At 39.7% G+C, this 21,283-nt stretch overlaps 1 protein-coding gene across 1 annotated transcript in view; it reads right to left on the bottom strand.

Moving 5' to 3' along the window:
- Positions 1-4,235: 4,235 nt before the first annotated feature.
- Positions 4,236-21,283, bottom strand: part of DDX10 (DEAD-box helicase 10) — a 154,511-nt gene continuing 137,463 nt past the window's right edge. The window contains exons 17-18 of the mRNA XM_056492541.1: positions 14,297-14,430; positions 4,236-4,929 (exon numbers count right to left, since the gene is read on the bottom strand). Of these exons, the coding sequence (XP_056348516.1) occupies positions 4,740-4,929; positions 14,297-14,430 (324 nt within the window). The 3' untranslated portion in view covers positions 4,236-4,739. The remainder of the gene's footprint in view (positions 4,930-14,296; positions 14,431-21,283) is intronic.

The following is a 21,283-nucleotide window of genomic DNA, read 5'->3' as shown; positions in this document are numbered from 1 at the left end:
TACGTGATTAGGAGAACAATGCTCATTAGTTTCCTCTTAATGCAGCTGAAATCTCAGTACAGCTACTTCTCAGCTCAAAAGGATTTCAAAAACTGTTCAACAAAACTAATTCAGTTTAATTAAACTTATCTACGTTTTATAGACAAAGCACATCTCAGACAATGTGCAAAACTTACAGATAGCATTGACCCAAGAGATTTCACTCCTGGGTAAAGCTGCTAGCTGATAGCCCAGTGTAATTTAAGCAATCATTTTTACATGACTGAATCTGATGAATCGTTTTCTTTGTGAGAAATGGCTTCTGGCCAGACATGGACAAAAATAGGCAACGAACAATGCATTCCTGGAACAGATCAACTTCTCTCTACTGATTTAATCATAGCAGTATCTCCTAACAGACCTGAAAAGAATGTTCTTCTGCATTAAGCTTTCTAATTCCTTGATGGTTTTGACTGACTGATTTGCCTTTGAAGTTGGGGGAGCATTTAATTATAAAAGTGTGCACTACTTTATTATAAAATGCCCACAACTAATGCCTTGATAGCAATTTTTATGACTTACAAAGATGATGGCAATGCATTTTTCTGGCATCTAGTTCCACTTTAAAGATAAAATTTGCAGATCCTTCTGAGAATAAACCATCAATTTGGAAGAATAAGACTAAAATCAGAGGAGCTATAAACACCAGAGAAGAGAGCAATATAACAAACAAAGCTAATGAAATGTGGTCCAAAAGTGAAGGTAATAGTATTTTCTCACTAGAACTGTTTATTGCAAATTGTATGTTTCTTGGAGTTACCTTAACTGTGCTCTGGATCTTGTAGCTTGAAGCATGCTGGGTGCAAGGTTTGGCTCCACTCTGCATAGGGTCCCTATCAAATTAACAACAGAAGTGGCTGCTGCACAAGTGTTACTGTCCTTCAGCTGCCTGTCACCAGCCTCTGCCCAGTTCCAAAATGGGCAGCATAAGGAGTCATCTCTTCCAGGACAGAACCAACCAGCTCATTTTAAACCTCAGGTAATTTGCCACAGGAAGGTTACAGCTGGGGCAGTGACCTGCAGCATAAAAGCAGTAGCTCCCTGAGTTACAGTGGCCATTTCTGCAGCAGCTGCAGCCTACCACAGCCCAGCCTCCTGGCTCCAAGGCATGCTCCATTTCTCACAGGATACAAGCATCAATCAGGTCAAACTAGAGAGCAGCACGATAAAGAAAAATACCCATTAGCAGCCTTCACTAAGAGACATTTTCTTCTTGTATTTAGTATCAGTTTAGTCATATATATCCAGGATTATAGGAACCCACAGGGTCACTTCAGTATCTTCAGATCTTGTACCATGTTTTATAGTCTGAATTGAATGTTCTCTACCACAGTTCTGTTTTTTAATGTTTTGCTTCAGGCATTTCTCTCTCTTTATGAGTACAGCTGGATGGCAGGACACACCAATCAATGCTCCAGCTGAACTCAGTCAGTTGCAGGAGGAATTATATTTTATTTCTATTCATATAATATTTAAGGAAAAGTACCCATTTAAAATGTTGAATATTAATTTGCAATCCCTTATGTTAGAGCCTAAATTTCTTATACTCTTCACACAATTTAATGTGCAGCATCAATAAGGTCTTTACAAAGTGAACACTGAACAGAAACTTCTATGATGCTGAGGTTAACACTGCCTCTGCTATGACACATTTTATAAGCATCATGAAAATACTGCAAGCTGGTATCTTCAGTGGCTAGCACATCTATTTAAGTGATCTAAAAAAATGCAAACTCTTCAAAGCTCTCCTGACTTTTACTTGACTTCCAGTTTTTCATCCAAAGAGGCTTCAAACAAATTGCAATAAATTATCTGGCAGACAAATGTCTTCGTTATTTTCTACACAAGGAAGAGAAAAATTGATTCTGAATAAAAGCTGACTAAACTATGCCATTACATAAATGCTAATGTCTATCTTAGAATTAATTAGTTACATGTAATAGAGCTTAATGCTACACCCAGCCATAAATCAACACACTAGAACCATTCTAGCTGCAGGAAATCAACCACTATTAATATAATATACAAATGCAAACTGATCTGAAAATGCATTATTTAAAACATTACTTCCTGCTTGGCAGTTTGTCTCCTGGCCAATGGCCTTGGAAAATGCTCAGCACCTTACTCAGACTCTTCCACCCCTCCTGAAGGAGTCTCCAAAGAGGATTTTCCATAGGCTGCAACTTAGAGGGGTGAAGAAGCCTGGATCCCATCCCAGCAGACAGCAACACCTGAAGGTTATGACTCTACACAGAACACAGTTCCAGTGCCAAGTGGGAGGCTGCTCTTGGAAAACCATAAGGGATTTAGGAGCTGCAGATCAACATCAAGTTATCAAGGAGGTCTTTGGCTATGATCTCCCCACTTCCATTTCTCCTGTGTAAAGCTGGGACTATAATGCTTATGAAGTACAACCTTGCAGAAACTTGGGATTTATTCTGATGCTACAGGGGCACCAGGGGAAAAGGAGTGGGGTGGCTGCCCAGCTGGCCCTGCTCCACCTGCCCATTAGCCCTGGACACACATGCAAGGCCTTTAGCAACAGATTGAGAGGTCCTCAGGTGGGAATTGGAACAAGCTCCTTGGAAAGCACCGTTCAGTCAAGTCAGTTTTGAGATTGGTATTTGTTTTGTCTATTTCTGCTTCTTTTCTTAGATCAGAAAAACACTACGAAAAGCAGAGCTGGTGAGGAGCCCCTTAAAGCAGATCTACAGCTGACATGGTAACCCAGAACCACAGCTGCTTCCCAAAAATGCTGCATACTGGATTTTTTTGTCTTACTATTTCTAGTATGCAGTAAATACCTGTTCTTACATACACTCATAGCATGGAGTATTTGCCTTAAGCCCCTTCCCTCTTCTTTTACACATGGCTTCATTCTTTATATACACACCATACCCTCAAGGATGGACACACCTGAAGTAGATGGGCAAACTTCATAAGGATTCAAGAAAGGCTGGCTCTGTATCAAGTAACACAAATATATCAGAAACTTCATTATCCAAAAATAATAAAGGAAAAGCACTTGAAAAATTATTTTAATACAGACCATTAAAAAATCATCACAAGAAGTGCATCATAATCCTTCCAACATGTGTAATTTAATTTTTAGTCTTACTGTTCAGTAGGTAAGAATATTTCTCTCTCGCTTCAGCATAAAAATAAGAATATTCTAGTCAGAAACAGTAAGTCTCTTGGTTTTGCACTTGCCTGCCTCAACAACAACTGTTCATGCTTCTTAGAGCAAAGCTTTGATTTGAGAGACATCAGGTGACGTGTAAGACAACAGAACACCACCAAATACACTATGAATATGTGAATATCTCTAAGAAGTACACACCACTATATGTATTGTCACCCATATACAAACCATCTTTGAGCAGTTTTCTGCTGGTGGAGCTCTCTGCACTGCAGTTTTCTGCCTTCCTCCACAGCTACAGAAGCAGGAGCTCTGCTATCCCAGCACAGACAGATGTTTGCTGAGGCTGCTCATTACATTCACTGCAGCCATTCACAGGATGGCACATGGGACACGTGCACCAGTCACAGCAGCACCACAGCAGATCCTTCTTCATTAACAGATTCATCAGTGATGCTGCTCCCAGATCACAACACTTTCCAGGCCCACTGTGGCACTGTAGACTAAACAAACACTGTGCATCAGCTGCCAAGCAGGTCCCATCTTTCATGTTTAGCTGTTTGTGAAACTCAGTCATTTCTTCTCATTCCACATTGTCAGGAAGGAACAGATGGCAGATGTGCTCTGCCTATAATAGTTTTTATGATACTCTGCCTGCTGGCAGAACAGTGGAAGAAGCATTTGGAGGCAAGAATTTGCAGTATATTTTCAGTTTTGGGTAACTGAGCTAAAAGCTGGCATAGAGTATAGGGAGAGGAGGAAAGGGTCGTACTGAATAGGTGATGATAGATTCCTGTGACAAAAAAAAAAAGTGATACTGACAAAAAAAAGGAGTATTTAATACGTTCATATGGAAAGATCAAACAGATGCAACTATGACACAATGTTTTCTCATTCATATGGGATTCAAATACAAGACTCAGCTTTGGCTTCTAAAAGTTGTTTTCTGAATTGTCTAAGTTGTTTTCTGAATTGCCTAACACCAGTGACAGAATCATAATAGGAATGATACCTGAAGGATAAATATATGCTTTCATAACAAAGCTGAAAGACACCATTAAGTTTACATCAAGGCTCTAGAAATTTTTATTAAAATTTCCTTAAAATATATGCCTTATACATAGAAGAAAGTACATACTTTATTTTTAAGTAATATGATCTGAGCTGCCAACAGTATTTCTTCCTTAAAAATTTTAGTACACAAATATCTTCCAAAACAACAAACCTGGCATAGTCAAAAAAGGAATATCCTGTTTTAATTTAAAGCAAGATGAAAATAAAAGAAGGTAATTGTTTCAAAACTTGGGGATTTAAAATTATGAACATGCTACTGCAAAATGACACCTGGGGATTTAGGTTGAAAAGTTCATTTAGAAAGCCTTGTAAATCAAACTAAATATTGTCCATAACCTCTGAGCCAATCTAAGGCAATCCCATTGCACGTGGAACTCATTTATCTACATTCACTGGTACCCAGCTGCCCAGATGCCAAACTCATTTTGTGTAAACTACTGACAAAATTGTGGAAATGTCCCAGAGTAGAAAACCTGCAGAAAAATAATTAGTTGTGACTGTTGAGCAGATGCAGTACAAGCTCTTCATCCTCTGCCAGAGAAAGCCCAGTATCTAATGGCAAACAGGGGTCCTCCTCTTGGCTGAATTGCATCTTCTTTCTTTTCAGTGGCATTTCTTCTGCTGTGGCACTGTTGCTGTAGCTTCTCTTCTTTCTTACAGTCTTCTCCTCAAGTTCACTGCAGAAAAAAATCAATTAGTCTTTTTAACAACTGTGGTAATCAATATCATCATGTAATCTAACAATTCCTTTTAAACAAGACAAATTTGTGTCAAGATAAGAGCAAACAAATTTACAATTCAGAAGGGTGAAGAAATGGAAACTGATGAACTCAGAATATCTAAATTAGAGCTGCTCTCAGACCGAGGTGGTGGTGGATGTTCTGCTATCTTAATTGATTATAGTGTATCAGGATATTGCTATAACTCTTATCTAATATTTGCTGCCTAATACAGCAACAGACAACTTGACAAAGCTGATTTAACAATGTGTCAGTGGACCCTGACATGCATTCAAGATCTTGCCTACAAGAAATATGCACCAAAAATAAAAATGTAGGAACTGCCTTTTCATTGGCAAATACTACACTTAACACAGTTTTGATTTGGGACTCTCTCATTTGATCACTCTTTCCCCTTTTTTCAGACATTTCCCTTGGAAGCTACTAAACACCTCTTTGCCATGAGAGGAAGAGAAAAATTGCAAATCCAGTAATTTTCCCTGGTGAATTCCTATTTCTTCTGCTGTTTTTCTTTTCTTGCTGTTTTTCAGACTTGAATGAACTGCCTTTTGCAGCCTTCAATCTGAATGAAACAGCTGCCAATCTGTTTTATCACCCTGGCTTCTACCACATGGCCACGTGACAACAATGGGAGTAAAGACAGAGCTTTCATGTATCTTCATGCATTTTTTTGTCCAAAACATAGAAAAAATGCTATAAATCTTATCTAAGTCTAAAACAATCTAATAAAATATATATCTGTGAACCAGATTATGGAGAGCTGGTTGTTGTATACTGTAGGGTAGAATTCATACCCCAAAACCAGTAAAATCCAAACTCCCACCCCCCAAACCATTCCATCCAAACAAACTAACTGGAATAAAAAAAACATTCTCAGCTTTTTATGCTTGTATTTTTTAAAACATAACAAAAATAGAAATGGAATATCAAAACCTGAGTTAAGGCTTTTCAAAAAAAAGTTGGTTAAATTCAGATTTTCAATTAAAATTCCCCAGAAAATTCAGTTTATTTACAAGAAAGGTTTCAACAAGAATTTTTTCATGCCTATAGTTTTTACAATTGCTTAAATGTAAATGTAATATGCTTGTGAAATGCTCCATTCAGAAATACTGTTTAGACATTTCACAATTAGAAATGGCTGTTACCATAAATAGCTCTAATTGGGGAATACTGTCCTTAGAATCAACACAGCAAAGGAACCCCATGCCCAATTCAACCCACCTCCAGCTGCCCACCTTAATTTTTTCCATTAATAGGATTAGTTAACAATCTGTGAAATGCTGGTTTCACCACTCACTGGAAACCAGCCTAAGCCAAACATTAAACCCAAACATGGCAGTTTTCAGCAAGTTCCCAAATGTTCTCTGAGAGGGATGAGCAGCACAATGCAGCTCATACACTGACCTTTTTGGCTGCCCCTCCACAGAGATGAAGGAATTATTGCAGGAGATCTGATGGCCTTGTGCTGGTGGGCTGCACAAGTATGACCTGCCTCCCACTCTGGCCCATCCCACCTTTCATAGAAGAACGGTGTCACCTCCTGCCTGTTCATTACAGCCCAGAGGAAGGAGGGAAATCCTCTAAGAAACACCCACATTTCCACAATTAAGGCAAATTAAATATCCTACCTTTATATTGTTCTTCCCTATCTACCCAAGAGAAACAGAGTAAAGAAATATGGTCTAGTGAAAGGTGTCCCTGCCCATGGCAGGGACTGTTGGACCTAGATGATCCAGTCCCTTCCAACTGAAAATATTCAGTGATTCCATGAATAGACGATGACTGCTCCAAATACTCACCCTTCCTATAATTCATAGGACATAGCAACTTTGCTGGCTTTGAGCTGTCATTTGCATGGGGGCGGGTTTTCAGGGCTCACTACCAACATTTTTTAATGCCTTTTCTGGGAAAAGGACTCTCATATTTCTTCTCTCTGTAGGGCTTAAGGTATTCCATAAATGCTGGAGCTATACTGACAGTATATGAAAATATACTGAAGCATAAAGAATTCTCACTTTTCCAAGTGGACAGTGTGGGTCTGGGCTGGAGTTTCATGGTGTTCACTTTGATCAGGACAGACTGTAGGGGTTCACTTTAAAAGCACAAGAAAGGCTTCATTAAGTAAAAACATTTTAGCTTGTTTGCAAAAGAGCCAATTATTTCCAGTCTTTGAACGGACTCTGAAGCCTGGTTTGCATTCATAATTGACTAATGCTTCATCTAGGACATTAGTTAAAAACATCTTAGCAATTAAAACACTGCAGAAACCTCACAAGCTATGCATTTGTACCTACAAGCTATGAAATAGCAGACTTTAAACACCAACAATTATAATTACTTTTGGAGTTTCAGAGGCCCATAGGCCTAGATATCTATAAGGTAAAATATTTAAATATAAAACACATTCACAAGGAACTGAACTGTGAGATTCCTCATTTTTTTTCCCACAAACAAAAGCACGTCAACACAATTATGATTAATTATCATCATAACTTTTGTGGGATGATTCTGCTGAGTCAAGCTGCTTCTTACTATTACTGATGGATTGTGCAGCTTGATCAGCAGTGTAAACAGAAGATGCATCTACACATAGGCAAGTGTATTTCCACACTAATTTGACCCCAGCTGGGCTGTGAGCTGGAGAGGTGAATAAGGAGGAATGTATAACACAGGAGGCAGCAGCAGCAGCAAAACCAACAGGCAATGAAGAGAGCTAAATAGTTGTGTTTTTATGATGCACAAAAAGTAGATGCAAAACAGTGTTTGGTAACAACAGCTTTGGAAGTTAAATAGAGAATCACGGGAAATGTGAATAAGGTGTTCCTAATTTGGAGATGCAGAAGAAAGACAGACTGACTGTCCACAGTATGATTTGGGTAGAAAGGGATATTTGAAGAACAGCAAGTCCAACTCCCAACCCTGTTCCTCCAGGATGGATTTCTACCAGCGCTGGTTTGGGTGGTGTGGAAAGGGGCCGTACTACTCTGAAGTAGCAGTCAGAGCTGTAGCTTTTACAAAAGGTGATAGTAGCAATTTTAAAAGGGAGATGAAAAATGTGTGGCATCATCATGCTCAGAAACACCCTGTGCTCATTTAGGGTGCTTTTCCTTAGTTGTATGGACAGTAAGCTCTTTGGAGGAGCTGTAACAGGCATAATTCCCAGCTCCACACGTGAAAGGACTGAGTGTGCAAAAGCAGCTACACGGGAATATACTTCTGCACTTACTGTCAAATGAATTCCTCCTCAGTCTCCATTTACTGAAGGCCTGTCACCCTACAGAGCCAGTCTTTTTATCATTTCCCATGGACATAGATGGCCCCTCATTCCTCACAAACACATAAACTGATGTACTACCAGCTAATGTTCATAAATAGCCAAAAAAGTTATGCTAATGCAAATTATTTTCTAGCAGAACAACTCAGTTAGAAAGTAATCCCCAATTCAGATCCAAACCAAGGCCAGTGCATCTTTTTGTCCTCTACTAATAACATTTCAAAAGTGGCATGTGCATCTGGTTTACAATTCCTTCCTTTTACCTTGTACCTTATCTTTCATCTGGTGAAATTTAGCTTTACAGCAGCCTGAACAATCTATGCTGTCTGAAAGGAATTACTTTGTGTTTACACAGGGTGAGGAGCTACCAACAGCCAGCTTCTGAACAGGCACATTAATTTCTGTGGCCACCATTTGCACAGTTGTAACACCTAAGTAAGATGCTATAATTTGGTAGAAAATATTACTCCAACATTAAAATACAGTTTATGAATCCCGTCCCTAAAACAAATGCCATAATATCTGAATGGCATCTGGGAAACAGGAACTAACTACGACCCTGATAGCTATACACCAAAAAACTTTAATTTTAAACTACTGCAAAATAAACTCACAAGTATGTTTTCAGGTAATACCAGAAAAAAATAGAAATCTTCAATTGTTAGTATTTATCTGTCTTCTGGGCTTTAAGCAATGCCTTAACAAGCTGCAAGGTTTAGATTTTAAATGCTTGAGAATTAGCCATTTGAAACGTGCAGTCACACAGCCAAGTAGCTGTTAAACAACATGGTCCTGGCAAGATCTCCAGACAAGCTCTGCTTCACTTAACATTTATCAGAGAATGCTTTGGAGCATAGGTTTACCAGCATTCCTCTGGAAACAAACCACCCCTGCCACTGAACTACAGGTCATGAGTCAAGTTTCCAGGCTACCATAAAGTACACAAGCTCTTTCCCAACGAAATGTACAGGAATAATGAATGAATCTGCTAGTAAAATACAGTTCAGAAAAGTTAGGAATAATTTATCCCATAAATATTGGCATTTTGCTAATCAAACATGCTGTGCCCAAAACTTTTTCCATGTAATAAATTTTAATTCACAAGGCCATGGCAGCAATCCTAATGAAGATTAATTACTGCAGTCCCTTCCATAAAGCCCAGTGCAGCTTCTTCCTTACTTGCTGTCAGAATGCTCCAGCACATAAAAATGGTAATTAAAATATATTGTGCTGTGTTTTTTTCTAGACTTGGACAGGCTGGATCAGTGGGCCAAGCCACCTCTAGGAGGTTCAATAAGGCCAAGATTGGGTCCTGCACTTGAGTCACAACAACCCCAGTCAGTGCTGCAGGCTGGGGGCAGTGGCTGGAAAGCTGCCTGGCAGAAAAGAGCCTGGGAGGGCTGGTCAGTAGTGACTAAGCATGGTCCAGGGTGTGGCCAAGAAGGCCGATGGCATCCTGGCCTGGAGCAGCAGTGCTGTGGCAGCAGGAGCAGGGCAGTGACCGTCCCCCTGCACTGGGCACTGCTGAGGCCACAGCTCCAATCCTGTGCTCAGTTCTGGGCCCCTCACTGCAAGAAAGACATTGAGGGGCTGGAGCGTGTCCAGAGAAGGGACACGGAGCTGGGGAAGGCTCTGGAGCACAAGTGCTGTGAGGAGCAGCTGAGGGAGCTGGGGGTGTTTAGCCTGGAGAAAAGGAGGCTCAGGGGGGACCCAGCACTCTGCAGCTGCCTGACAGGAGGGGGAGCTGGGGGGGGGTCAGCCTCTTCTGCCAGGTAACAAGTGACAAGAGGAAATGGCCTCAAGTTGCACCAGTAGAGGTTTAGATTGGATGCTAGAAAATATTTATTGACTGAAAGGCTTGCTGTCAAACCCTGGAACAGGATTCCCAGGGAGGTGATGAAGTCACCATTCCTGAAGGCATTTAAAAGACTTGTACATGTGACACTCAAGGACATGGTTTAGTGGGACTTGGCAGTGCTGGGTTAACGCTGTGATGTTAAAGGTACTTTTCACCTTAAATGATTCTACGATTCCTTTACTGGCCATTCCACTGATATAAATCAAAACACCTCTAAAATGGAATACATAAGCCTCTATCAAGAGCAATTCAATACCTCAATGTCCAGTTTTGCAGCTAATCACAATAACCAAGGCTATTAAACTTAGACCTGTCATAATGTCTCTCCTATGGCTTTTTTCTGGCTATCACAACATGAAGTTCTGCCCTTTGCAGTGTCACAGATATGACCTGAATAATCCACTTTGGAAGGAGCACCACGATTTGCTGATAAATCGCCTCAAAAGACAATGTAATGTCAGCCTCATCAAGAATGACCTAAAGCTTAGCAGGTCAACATCATCATCCTGCTGTAAGAAGCTGTAAGAAACTGTAATTTGTCAATAATGTTCATAAATAAAGGAAGGCACACAACAAAGTAGCACTGACTACTAACTTGCACACTTGTCACGTGGTGACTGTCCATAAAGTCACAAACAAAACAGTACCAGAACAAAGATATTTGCCATCATGTCCAAATTCTTCTTCATGCTGCTCCAGGAGTTAATGTGATCAGTCACACCCATTAAAGATTTAAAGAAGATAATGATGAGGTCAATCGGAACTTTGCTCTTCCTCAACATTTTTATTTAAAGAGGTTGAGGAATAAGAAATACCAAAAACTCAATCTGGCTGCAAAATGAATATTTAAGAAATCCAGCTGCTTTTCCTTTCACCCTGTTCTACATTCTTAGATTTTTCACCTCATTAACAATTTACATTTGATAGCCTTAAACCAAATATGATGAATGTTGCTAGATATACAAAAATTAATCTCATATTACATGCTTGAAGTCATTAATTACTCTGCTTGTAGAAGTATGGCTGCAAGGGAATTTTTATGCTAAGGCAAATTTACCTCCTGATTTGTACAGTTCCCCCAGTTAAAAAAAATCTCTGGGAGGACAGAGAGAAAATTAACAACGGTTTTGACTTTTGAAACCATGGATAGAGGGTCTGTTTTTAAAGACTCTTGAAGGAAGACACCCCAGGTCTCATACTTGCTATGAATTATCCCTTCTAGAAGTATTTTTCCCCCCTTAAAGCAAGAAGCTAGAATAGCCTAACATATTTCTATTTTAATCCAACTCTTAGAGCAAAATCTCTGCATTTTGGAAATACAAAACAGAATAGAGCTGTGTTTCCTAATCTCAAAGCCCAATTTTGCTGTCTGCTACTCTCAGCTGATTTGTTTTTGTTAAAATCATTACGTCGATATTTCCCAGCCTCAAAAGGAACTCATCACACAATTCAATAGCAATTCTAAGAGAGCTGCATGAAGCATGAGTGTTGATTTAACAGCCTCAAATTAAATTCCTTCACTGTATCTTGCCTTTTCTCAATAGCCTGCTCAAAAGCTCAGAGCACCTCACCAGACATACTTAAACTGAGCATCAAAGCTGCCTTTGGAGCAGCTGCAAACAGCCTTTATATGTCTAAGGGTGCCTAAGCAGGGTGTGTTGGAAGGCAGCACCATTAATGACTCCAGTGACAGTGCAGCATGTGATGGATAATCCTGTGCTGCCCAGGGAATATCAGTCATATTGTTACAGGCTAAATGGATTTGGCCACAGTGCAGGCACAAGTACTGGCACGTGATTGTCCACTTCAGATGGTGCCAGCTAAAGCTCTTCTGGGCAATGTCTCAGCATTTTGGTGCAGTAGGACAGGCCAAGGACTGTTTCCAGTAAGCAGTGTTGATGAAACCACATTTCTTCAACATGTTAGTGGTCTGTTCTCCAGCTCCAAAGGCAGCTTTGATGCTCAGTGTAGGTATGTCTAGAGATACACTAAAGGAAATCTCCCTGGATTCCTTTGGTGTATGTTCTTTCTTTCCTAATCTACTCCACAGGAAGGGAAAATGACCAAAGACCTTTACTTTCTTTGAGTCCTTGCTCTCCTTAAAAGCACATGACCTGACTCTAGGGGGGCCAGATCAGCCACTGATCCAACAAAAGTCTGCACTTACTCCCACTGCCAAAAATCTGTCCATCTCTGTCAACTTTTATTCTTAAAGCACAGCTAATCTTGAGTCTAGCTGACATTGTGAGGAAAGGATCAATACAAAATGTGATGTATGAATACATCCTCCCCCTCACACAAAGGAGCGATTTACTGCTGCTCAGAAAAAGCAGTGCTTTACCCCATCCTTGTCAGTTCTATCGACATTCAGTGGTGAACAGGCTCCAGGGGACATGGCCACCAGCCTGTTACCTTAGGGCTATCTAGTCCTTAAATACATGTCCCACACCCAGTCCTGCATACTGACTCCACAACACACAGTGACACATGGGTAAGGACAATCTAACCCCTAGGACTCACCTGATTCAGATGTGCAAAAGCTTTATGAACTTAGATATCTATGCTCCTGTTTAAGTGTCAAGATCATCCTTATCTATCTGTTACACGATACATTGTTTGTCAGAAACACACAAGTGGCCTTCTTGTTGTGGTGAACCACACAGGACTTCATATGGAATCCATTCACCTTCCCACAGTATGTTGGCATCAATTACAGACCCTCATTCCCACACTGTGGTTTTCCATTAAACTACATGAAACAAATCCTTCTTGTTCATACAATTATAAATACTGTTTTGAATTAATTTATTATTTTATATTTACTTCTACTCAGAGTCCACTTCACTTGAGTCTTGAAGAGTCTGAACAACACTGACTCTTAGAACTTATCAAGTTTTACCATGCATGAATTTATTTACTAGAGCACAGGTGCAAAGTCATCATCAAATCCTTAAATTACTTCAACATTTTTCCTACCACACAAAAGAGTGACAGAAGAGAAATGTAATTCTGAAACAGGACAGACTCACCACTGGCCAAGACTGAGGCCATCAGTGATAGTGGGAATGCAACTGGGATAGCACAGTTAAGAAAACAAGAAAAACCTGTGCAAAAGCACTCAGGAAGAGCAGTGAGAATAAGTGAGAGGAAGAGCCCTGCAGACACCAGTGCAGGAGGCCAAGGCCAGTGCAGAGCAGGGGCAGAAGGTGCCCCAGGTGTCAGAGCAGAGATTCCCCTGCAGCCCATGGTGCAGCCCATGGTGAAGCAGCTGTGCCCCTGGAGCCCCAGAAGGCTGTGATCTCTTGGGAAGCCCGTGCTGGAGCAGACTCCTGGCAGGACCTGCAGCCCCTGGAGACAGGAGTCCATGCTGGAGCATGTCCACGTTTTCTGGCAGGAGTCGAGTCCACACTGGAGGAACCTGTTGCTGAATGACTGCATGCCATGGAAGGAACCCACACTGGAATAGTTCATGAAGAATTGCAGCCCATAGGAAAGAACTGAAGAAGATTGAGGGGAAGCCCCTTGTGAGAGAGACTCCACATGGGAGCAGGGAAAGGATCCTCCTCCGAGGAGAAAGGAGTGGCAGAAACAATACGTGATCAACTGACTGCAACCTCCATTCCCCATCCTTTTGTGCTGCTGAGGATGCAGAAAAAAATTGTAAGTTAATCCTGGTAAGAAGAGAGATGTGGAGAGAAGGTGTTTTAAGATCTGGGTTTATTTCTCATTACCCTACTGTCATGAGATTGGTAATAAATTATTTTTTTCACAAGTCAAGTCTGCTTCACCCATGACAGTAGCTGCTGAGAAATCTCTCCTGGTGTTATCTCATCCCCTGAGCTGTTCACCACATTTTCTCTCCCCTGCCCAGATGAGGTCAGTGATAGAGTGGCTTTGGTGGGCACTGGGCATCCAGAGAGGGTTTTTGCATTGAAACAGTCTCACTGAGATCCTTTCAATACTGACTAAAAAAAAAATTCTTATACAACTTCACAAAAGAAAATAATAGCCTTTAGCTCAGATTTCTGTTCAAGCATTTAACATACAAACTTTTAAATGTCAAATAGTAAGTCCCATGAGAAAGAGGAGGGCTGCAAGATGAATTCCTAAGATGTAAATAAAACTGTTTATAAAAACATCATTTTAAAATGAACATGAAAGATGGTGCATACCTATAGTTGTCTTCACTGTCTGAATCTTGGTCTACATCAGAGTCTTTGTAATTATCAGGATCTGGGAGAGTGCTTGGATCAAACTCGTCTTCACTTCCACTGTGAGCAAGAAAGGCCACTGTTTCCTCTTCAGCCTGTGAGGTGACAAATGGAGAGTTACAAGACAAGCAAACAAGTCCATGTCATTTGTCCCCATGTCACAACACCATTAATAGGGAGGCTGTAACAAAAACCACTGCCCCCAAATGCAGTCAAACACTACCAGTATTATAGCCAGGAAAAGAGAATTATTTCTGTCATCATCAGTACTCTCCTCCAAGGCCGTTTGTTAAAGTTTGAAGAAACATTATTAAAAAGGAAGCACAAGGATTTATGTTCAAATTCTACTTTCCAATATTGTAATCTTAAATCTACAAAATCTAAGAGAGATCTGGGCAGCAACTAATCAACAGCCATCTGAGAGCAACTGTCTAAGTAATACGCAGCTTTACAGTTCCTCAGAAACACACTGGCAAAGAGATACTCAAATGTGGACACATAAATCACTGCTGTAGGTGAATTTAATGAAATAGTCTGATTTAAAACTCATCTGGGTGTCCTTGCAGTTAAAACCAAAAAGCTGCTTAAGCTGAATTAACTGCTCTAAGGGAGTTTCAACCATCCTCTGCAAGAGATACATGTTCTTCAGGCATTCTCCCAGATCCCCTCATCCCTCCTCTCTGGGACTCAGCTTCCCTGCGTCCTCACAGCACATGTCAGGATGGGCTGATGGCACTGGCAAATTTCCCCAGGGTGCAGCAGTGCCTAATTCCTTAACAAAGAGTGCACAGAAGATGCTGCTCCATAAAAGTACTGGGTAATATAAAAAAGCTGACTAATTTTGCAGATACAGGTTCTGCTTCACTTAATCCTGAACTGATGACACCACTTTTGTAGATTTTTGCTAGCAGGCACAAAGAAACCAGTTAGAGTGGAAGGCACACAGAAATGCAGACAGAAAGCTTACAGGCATTTCTAAGCAATGTGAACCCTAGATCCATGCATATTTATGCTGGAAAGCAAAAACAAATTCCAAGAAATTATAATTAAAGACACTGCTACCTTTTGTTTATATATCTAATCAACATGCACACAGCTGAGTTTCTAAAACAGTACTCATTTAAATGATCTTTCATTCTATGAATAACTTCACATCATTATATATTTAAAGTTAATTTTTGTTTTGATTTTTCACCATTCTATCACCAAGTTTTTAAAGAACACTCTTTATGTGCACATACCTTCCTGCAATAAAAATAAATTAAAAAGAAAAAGCCAAACAGAAATCACACCAATGGTCTCTCTTATATCTGCATATAGAGTGAGTGAAAGGCAATGAGCTGGTGAAGAGTAAGATAGACACCACTGCAAGAGTCCATTCTTGCTTGACACACTTCTGCAGTGTACTGAAAGCAAGTAGAAGAAAGGGACAAAAACCAAAGTTGCAATCAGCAGGCAGAGGAAAACGTAATGAACACATTTTGTTCTTTACTACTTTAAATACCAGTAAAAGTAATTATATAGCTGGGTGTATAAAATGACTAAAAGAACTGTCAGACTCTTCAGCACTATAAGCTTCCCAAGGTAACAATCACTAACAGAAAAGCATGTTGATTCTCAGGAACTTCAAATACCACTTCACAAGAAAACTGGTTTTGCTTTTGCAGGCGTTTCTGCTTAGAAAAAAAAATCTTCAGCCTCATCTCTCTTAGTACAATATTAGAGAGCATTACTAACTCCAGAGAAAACTATTTTGAAGGTCACCTTTTTGCTAATGATTTTTTTATTTGAAAATCGTTCTGCATTAAATTATAGCTTATTTTAATTTCTTACAACATTAAATATTTGCACTTTACTTGTCCTTCCAGTTACACCTATTCTTTCAATACAGCTGGTGCATATCAATCTTATATTGAAAAAGAAAAAGAGAAGTAGCATTCAAAGCTGTTGTTTAGAACAATGTCTTTTTTAATTTGTATGTGTGACTTCACACAATAGAGTTCTGCAACACTAACATTTATTGGCAATCATCTTTCAAAACTTGGGCTGTTCATCCATGTTCTCCATTATGACACACAGACCAAACCCTCCCTTTAATTACACATTAATTTTTTTCCAACAGAAAATATGCAGAGAAGTGTTAAACATAATACTTGCTATAGCAAAATAAATAATTGGCAAAGAGGCCTCTTTCACTCATCACAAATCATGAGGTTGTATTTCTTATAAGTATCACTGCTTACATATTCATTAAAATATTTCCAAGACCCTGAGAATGTTAAGAACCTGAGCAGGAACATTCATCATCCACAGCTGAACAACAGAAACTCATTATTCTTCCCCTCTCACTTAGAATTTTTATCAGCCAGTTAGAAAGAAGAAATCTTGTGACTTTACATTTCTCACCACAAGAGCTGGAGAAAATAAGTAAAGTCATAGTTCAAAATGACGTGTAGAAGTTCTTCAGACACAACTAGGATGCAATTTACAGACTCAGGACTAGACCTGTCCTAAGGCAATTGCCATCAAAAGTGATTAGAAGAAGAGATTTTGATGGCCTGTACTTTATGTCTAAGGCTGGCTACAATGGAATAAAACGTTATGGAGTGTGTATTTATTGTGAAGCTCAACTGTGGAAGGAAACTTGCCATGCTTGACATCAAAGACATCAAATCAGGCTGGCCACAAGAACTGAATTGGGTGGCAATCATCTTTTTACTTTGCTCAGGGATGACAAGTTCCCTCTTTGTACCACACCCACCCATGTATTTTGTAATTCTAGTTCCACAGAAACTCGCATAAAGACTTTCAGTTTAAACATGACACTGAGATGCAAATGTTTTTGCATTCACACAGTCTCCTCCTGTAGAAGAGAGTCTTCTCACTCAAACTCAACATTTTAGAAAAATTCAGAAAAATTTCTGTGCTGGAAGTTTTGGAAACCTTGTTGCCTTTAATATTCCACATTGTACCAAGTCAACAATCACATTTGACCTTACTGCAGTCATTTTGAAAATATGCACTCCCTGACACAGGACAGGATCCTCTAGAGCTTTTGCCATGTTTATCAAGAGAATACCCTCCAATTAAACTTCTGTCTTTGTTACCAGATGTAATGACAACTTCCTCTCGTATTAAAGAGGCCTGAATAGTTGATGGAGCTCCAGTAAATGAGTTAGGCAGGCTAAGAGAAACTTATAATGAAGAAAGTTATGTACCTTAGACACCAAGGGACTTGAATGTTCAAAAAACACCAGAATGATGTCTCATTTTACTAGGCAATAGGAAGTCAGGTGGCAATTATCTGACTAGCATCATCAGAAGAAAAAAAAGCGGAACTGAAAATAAACACCATGTACATAGAAAAATATTCTATTTACCATGATTTCATTTCTAAAATACGTATTTATTAGGGTATTTAATTTATATCTAATTTAATAAGATTTTTTCCTCCAATTAAATTGTCTAGAGTTGCACTTTTGATGTTCAACCCTTTAAGCAATTTATTAATTTCTAGCAACCAGGTTGAGAGGGCAGAAATAATTGCTTAGGCACTATCAGTTCTGTCCACAGTACTTTACAAAGCACAGTGGGAGAATATTTTCAATTAGCTGGAAACAAAACTCCTAAGGTTTGTTTATGATTTGATCATACTTAATTTGAGTTCATCACACTAACACAATACTCAGCCATTTTTGATCTATGTCTCCTTTTAGTTTTTGCTACTATGGCCTCTCCCAATAAGTGGTGCCTGGAACTGTAATGCCAAGAAAAGGTAAGTTCTAAATACTGCTAGGAGATTACCCAATACAGGTAACAGAGCTTTTAAAAGTTTAGCATATTATAGCTCATGTAAGTGGATATTTAAAGATAAAATATATTGTAAGATCTCACAGCACTCCAAATTTTCTTAATTTTCTTCTTTTGACAATTATTTTTAGATAAAAACAGAAGTTGCTTTTGTATCATGTTTATGATGGAAGCCATTTATATATACAGAGAGGTTTTATAGCATTTCCTTTAAAACATCTTACTCTGGATTCACCTGATCATCTCGCAGGTTTGGGTTTTTTCCATAGCCTGTACCCCAACCTAACACACTATCCCCATCTGATGAATGATTGCTCTGATATTTCATCATCTACATCGCCTCACAGCTATTCTGGCATTTTAAAAATGGAACACAACCTTTGATGTTGCTAGGGTGTTTGATCCAACAGTTGATTTGAAGATCAAGACAAAAGCCTTAGCCTGTACTGAAAACTGACTGGGAGCCAGTGGAGCAAACTGCAGGCAGTCAGACACACACAGAGCTGTCCAAGCCATGCCAAAACTCACAGCTCCCCTCTATGCCATCTAAAGTGCATCAATATTCTACGGCTCTGGCTGGAAAGGCCAGCAGCCAAAAGCTGGGGAAACCAAGTGTGCTAGGTTGCAATACAGGATGTGGCCAGAAATGTGTATTCTGTCACCATCTGTTGAAGCTGGGTGGGGCAGCGACCCTTACCTACGTGGCACGTACCATCTGCTAATGGGCCATCTTTAAAACCAGCTGGGGCAATCATCTTTATCTTTTCCACAACCCATCCTCCCTCCAGGAAGATATCATCTGCTAATGGGCCATTCAGTCCCACTGTATGACTGATAAAATTACATCATCCCACTGGGAGATGCTCCAGCCAGGGGGGGAGCCAAGCATTTCCTACCCAGATAAAAACTGAGATTTTGGACACCAAGGTACCTTCTTTCCACTGGATTCCAGAGGAAAACTGGACCTTTCCACATCATCCCTGGACATTCAGAGGAAAACTGCACCTTCTACAGGAGCACTGCTCCAGCTGAACCACATCTGCCACTGCAGGGGGATGCAGCCACCATTTAATGGGACTGCTACCAACACCCTGACTGACAGGGTGTCAGGCTGTATTCTGACTCTGTCAGTGTTTTGGGACTGTTCTTTGTAATACTGTATTTCTATTTTAATTTTCTTGTAAAGAACTGTTATTCCCAATTCCCATATCTTTGCTTGAGAGCCCCTTAATTTCAAAATTATAATAATTTGGAGGAAGGGGTTTACATTCTCCATTTCAAAGAGAAGTTTCTGCCTTTATTGGCAGATACCTGTCCTTCAAACTAGGACACCAAGGTTCCAGGTTAGTCAGCCAGACACGATCCTTGCACTAAGATGATCTCACTGATCTTTGGGTTCTGGAAGGAGTGTTTTTTACACCACTTCAGAGAATTAAATTTTTGGTTTTCACTAGAGGGGACAGATAACTTTTAGTTTCATCTTTATTCATTCACCATTCCCTAGCAGTCACATCAAGGTTCAATTTCATGCAGTCATTTTTTATTTCTTTTAAGCCATCTGAGATCTTAAACAATGCAGTATGCCTCGTTTAGCCAGCAGAACCTTACTTCTACCAGCACTCTCACATAATGCACATGAGAATACTTAATTTTCTTTCTTGGCTTTCCTAAATGCCCCACATTTTATGGTCAGTGAATGGGTAAGCCAGTGTTCCAAACTAGTGGACATTGATGCATATATTCTGACATTCAAATTTCTGTGTAACTATAGCAAAGTAATTTGTGCTGGAAATGGCTCCTGCCTCAAACACAGTTCAGAAGCACTGAAAACACAAAACTCATAGAAATTGGTAATAAGTTCTAAAGCTACTCAAAGAGCTTTTGTCTTAATGTATTTGGATTTCAATTATAATGGATATGTCTCAGAACTAGACCTTACACTTTTATAATTTCTTCTTCTACAACCCATGCAGAATACTTATTACAAAGACAAGTTTCTTCAAGTTGTTATTAGCCAAAATTGTCAATAAGTTTGTAGCAATGGGGAAGACTAGTACCAGGATAAAACAACTATACTGTTACCTTAAATTTAATTCATGTTACAGACATGAAAATAAAACAGAAAAGAAACTAAGTTACTAGGTAGGTAGTGCTAGAAGCAAAATACACACTGAAACACATTATGTTGTGCAAAGTAGCAGGGAAAAATAAATTACTGAAGTCTGAGAGAATTAAACATGCCAGCATACTTGTCCAAAAGTCTATGGCCCTGTCAAAAAAAAAAAAAAAACCCAAACAAACCAAAAAATCCAGCAAAAGTCCAACTAGAAAACTAGTGCAGAACACTGTCTTTGAACTTATACTCTCAACACATAACCCTTGGACTGTCTCTACACTCCTCCTTTCTCTCCACTTTCAGGTTCACAGCAGTCATGGCTGTCAGCTCAAATACAGAAAGCAATTCTCCAAAGCACTGTCTGTGTTCAAACATTTCAACACATCAGTCTTCTCCAGGGAACCTTGGCATATGTCCACAGAGACGGCACCTACATGAGAGAACCTTCTCTGTATCACTTCCCAGCACTTTTGCACAACCTGAGGGAGCTGCACCCCTGCTGTGACACAGCAGTGTCCACCACCACTGCTCACAGCAGAGACTGCAGGCAGAGATCACTCTGCTTAGTGATGGGCAGTTTCAAAAAGGAACAGATCAACAGCAGCACTGACATGAAATAATCAGAAGAGAAGCCTTTTAAGTCACGTAATTCTGTACACTGGTTAGTTCTGCTCTTTTCTTGGAACAACTGATTTGTATTCAGTACACAACAAAGGGCTACACTGGCATTAAGTGCTTGTCCAACTACATGATTTTTATGTTTTCACTGTACTGCTTAAGTCACGTACTCTAAATGCTTGTACAAAATATGCATTTAAAACAGCATATTTACAGGGAGAAAAATATGAATCAAATTAATTCCAGGCAGTGAAAGTTATTTTAACTCCTGGTGGTTCAACATGAACCAAGGAAAAGAAACACAGAAGAAGCATTGCTGCTCATGGCACTGACTCAATTGCTTGCTGTGAGAACAACACCTTGTGTGCCTTTGTTCCAGACCTATGTAGTTTCATATTTGTTCA

Source organism: Oenanthe melanoleuca, chromosome 1 (assembly GCF_029582105.1).
Source record: "Oenanthe melanoleuca isolate GR-GAL-2019-014 chromosome 1, OMel1.0, whole genome shotgun sequence".
Taxonomy (NCBI): Eukaryota; Metazoa; Chordata; class Aves; order Passeriformes; family Muscicapidae; genus Oenanthe; species Oenanthe melanoleuca.
Note: the sequence above shows the minus strand (reverse complement) of the source record. Positions and strands in the feature narration are given on the sequence as shown.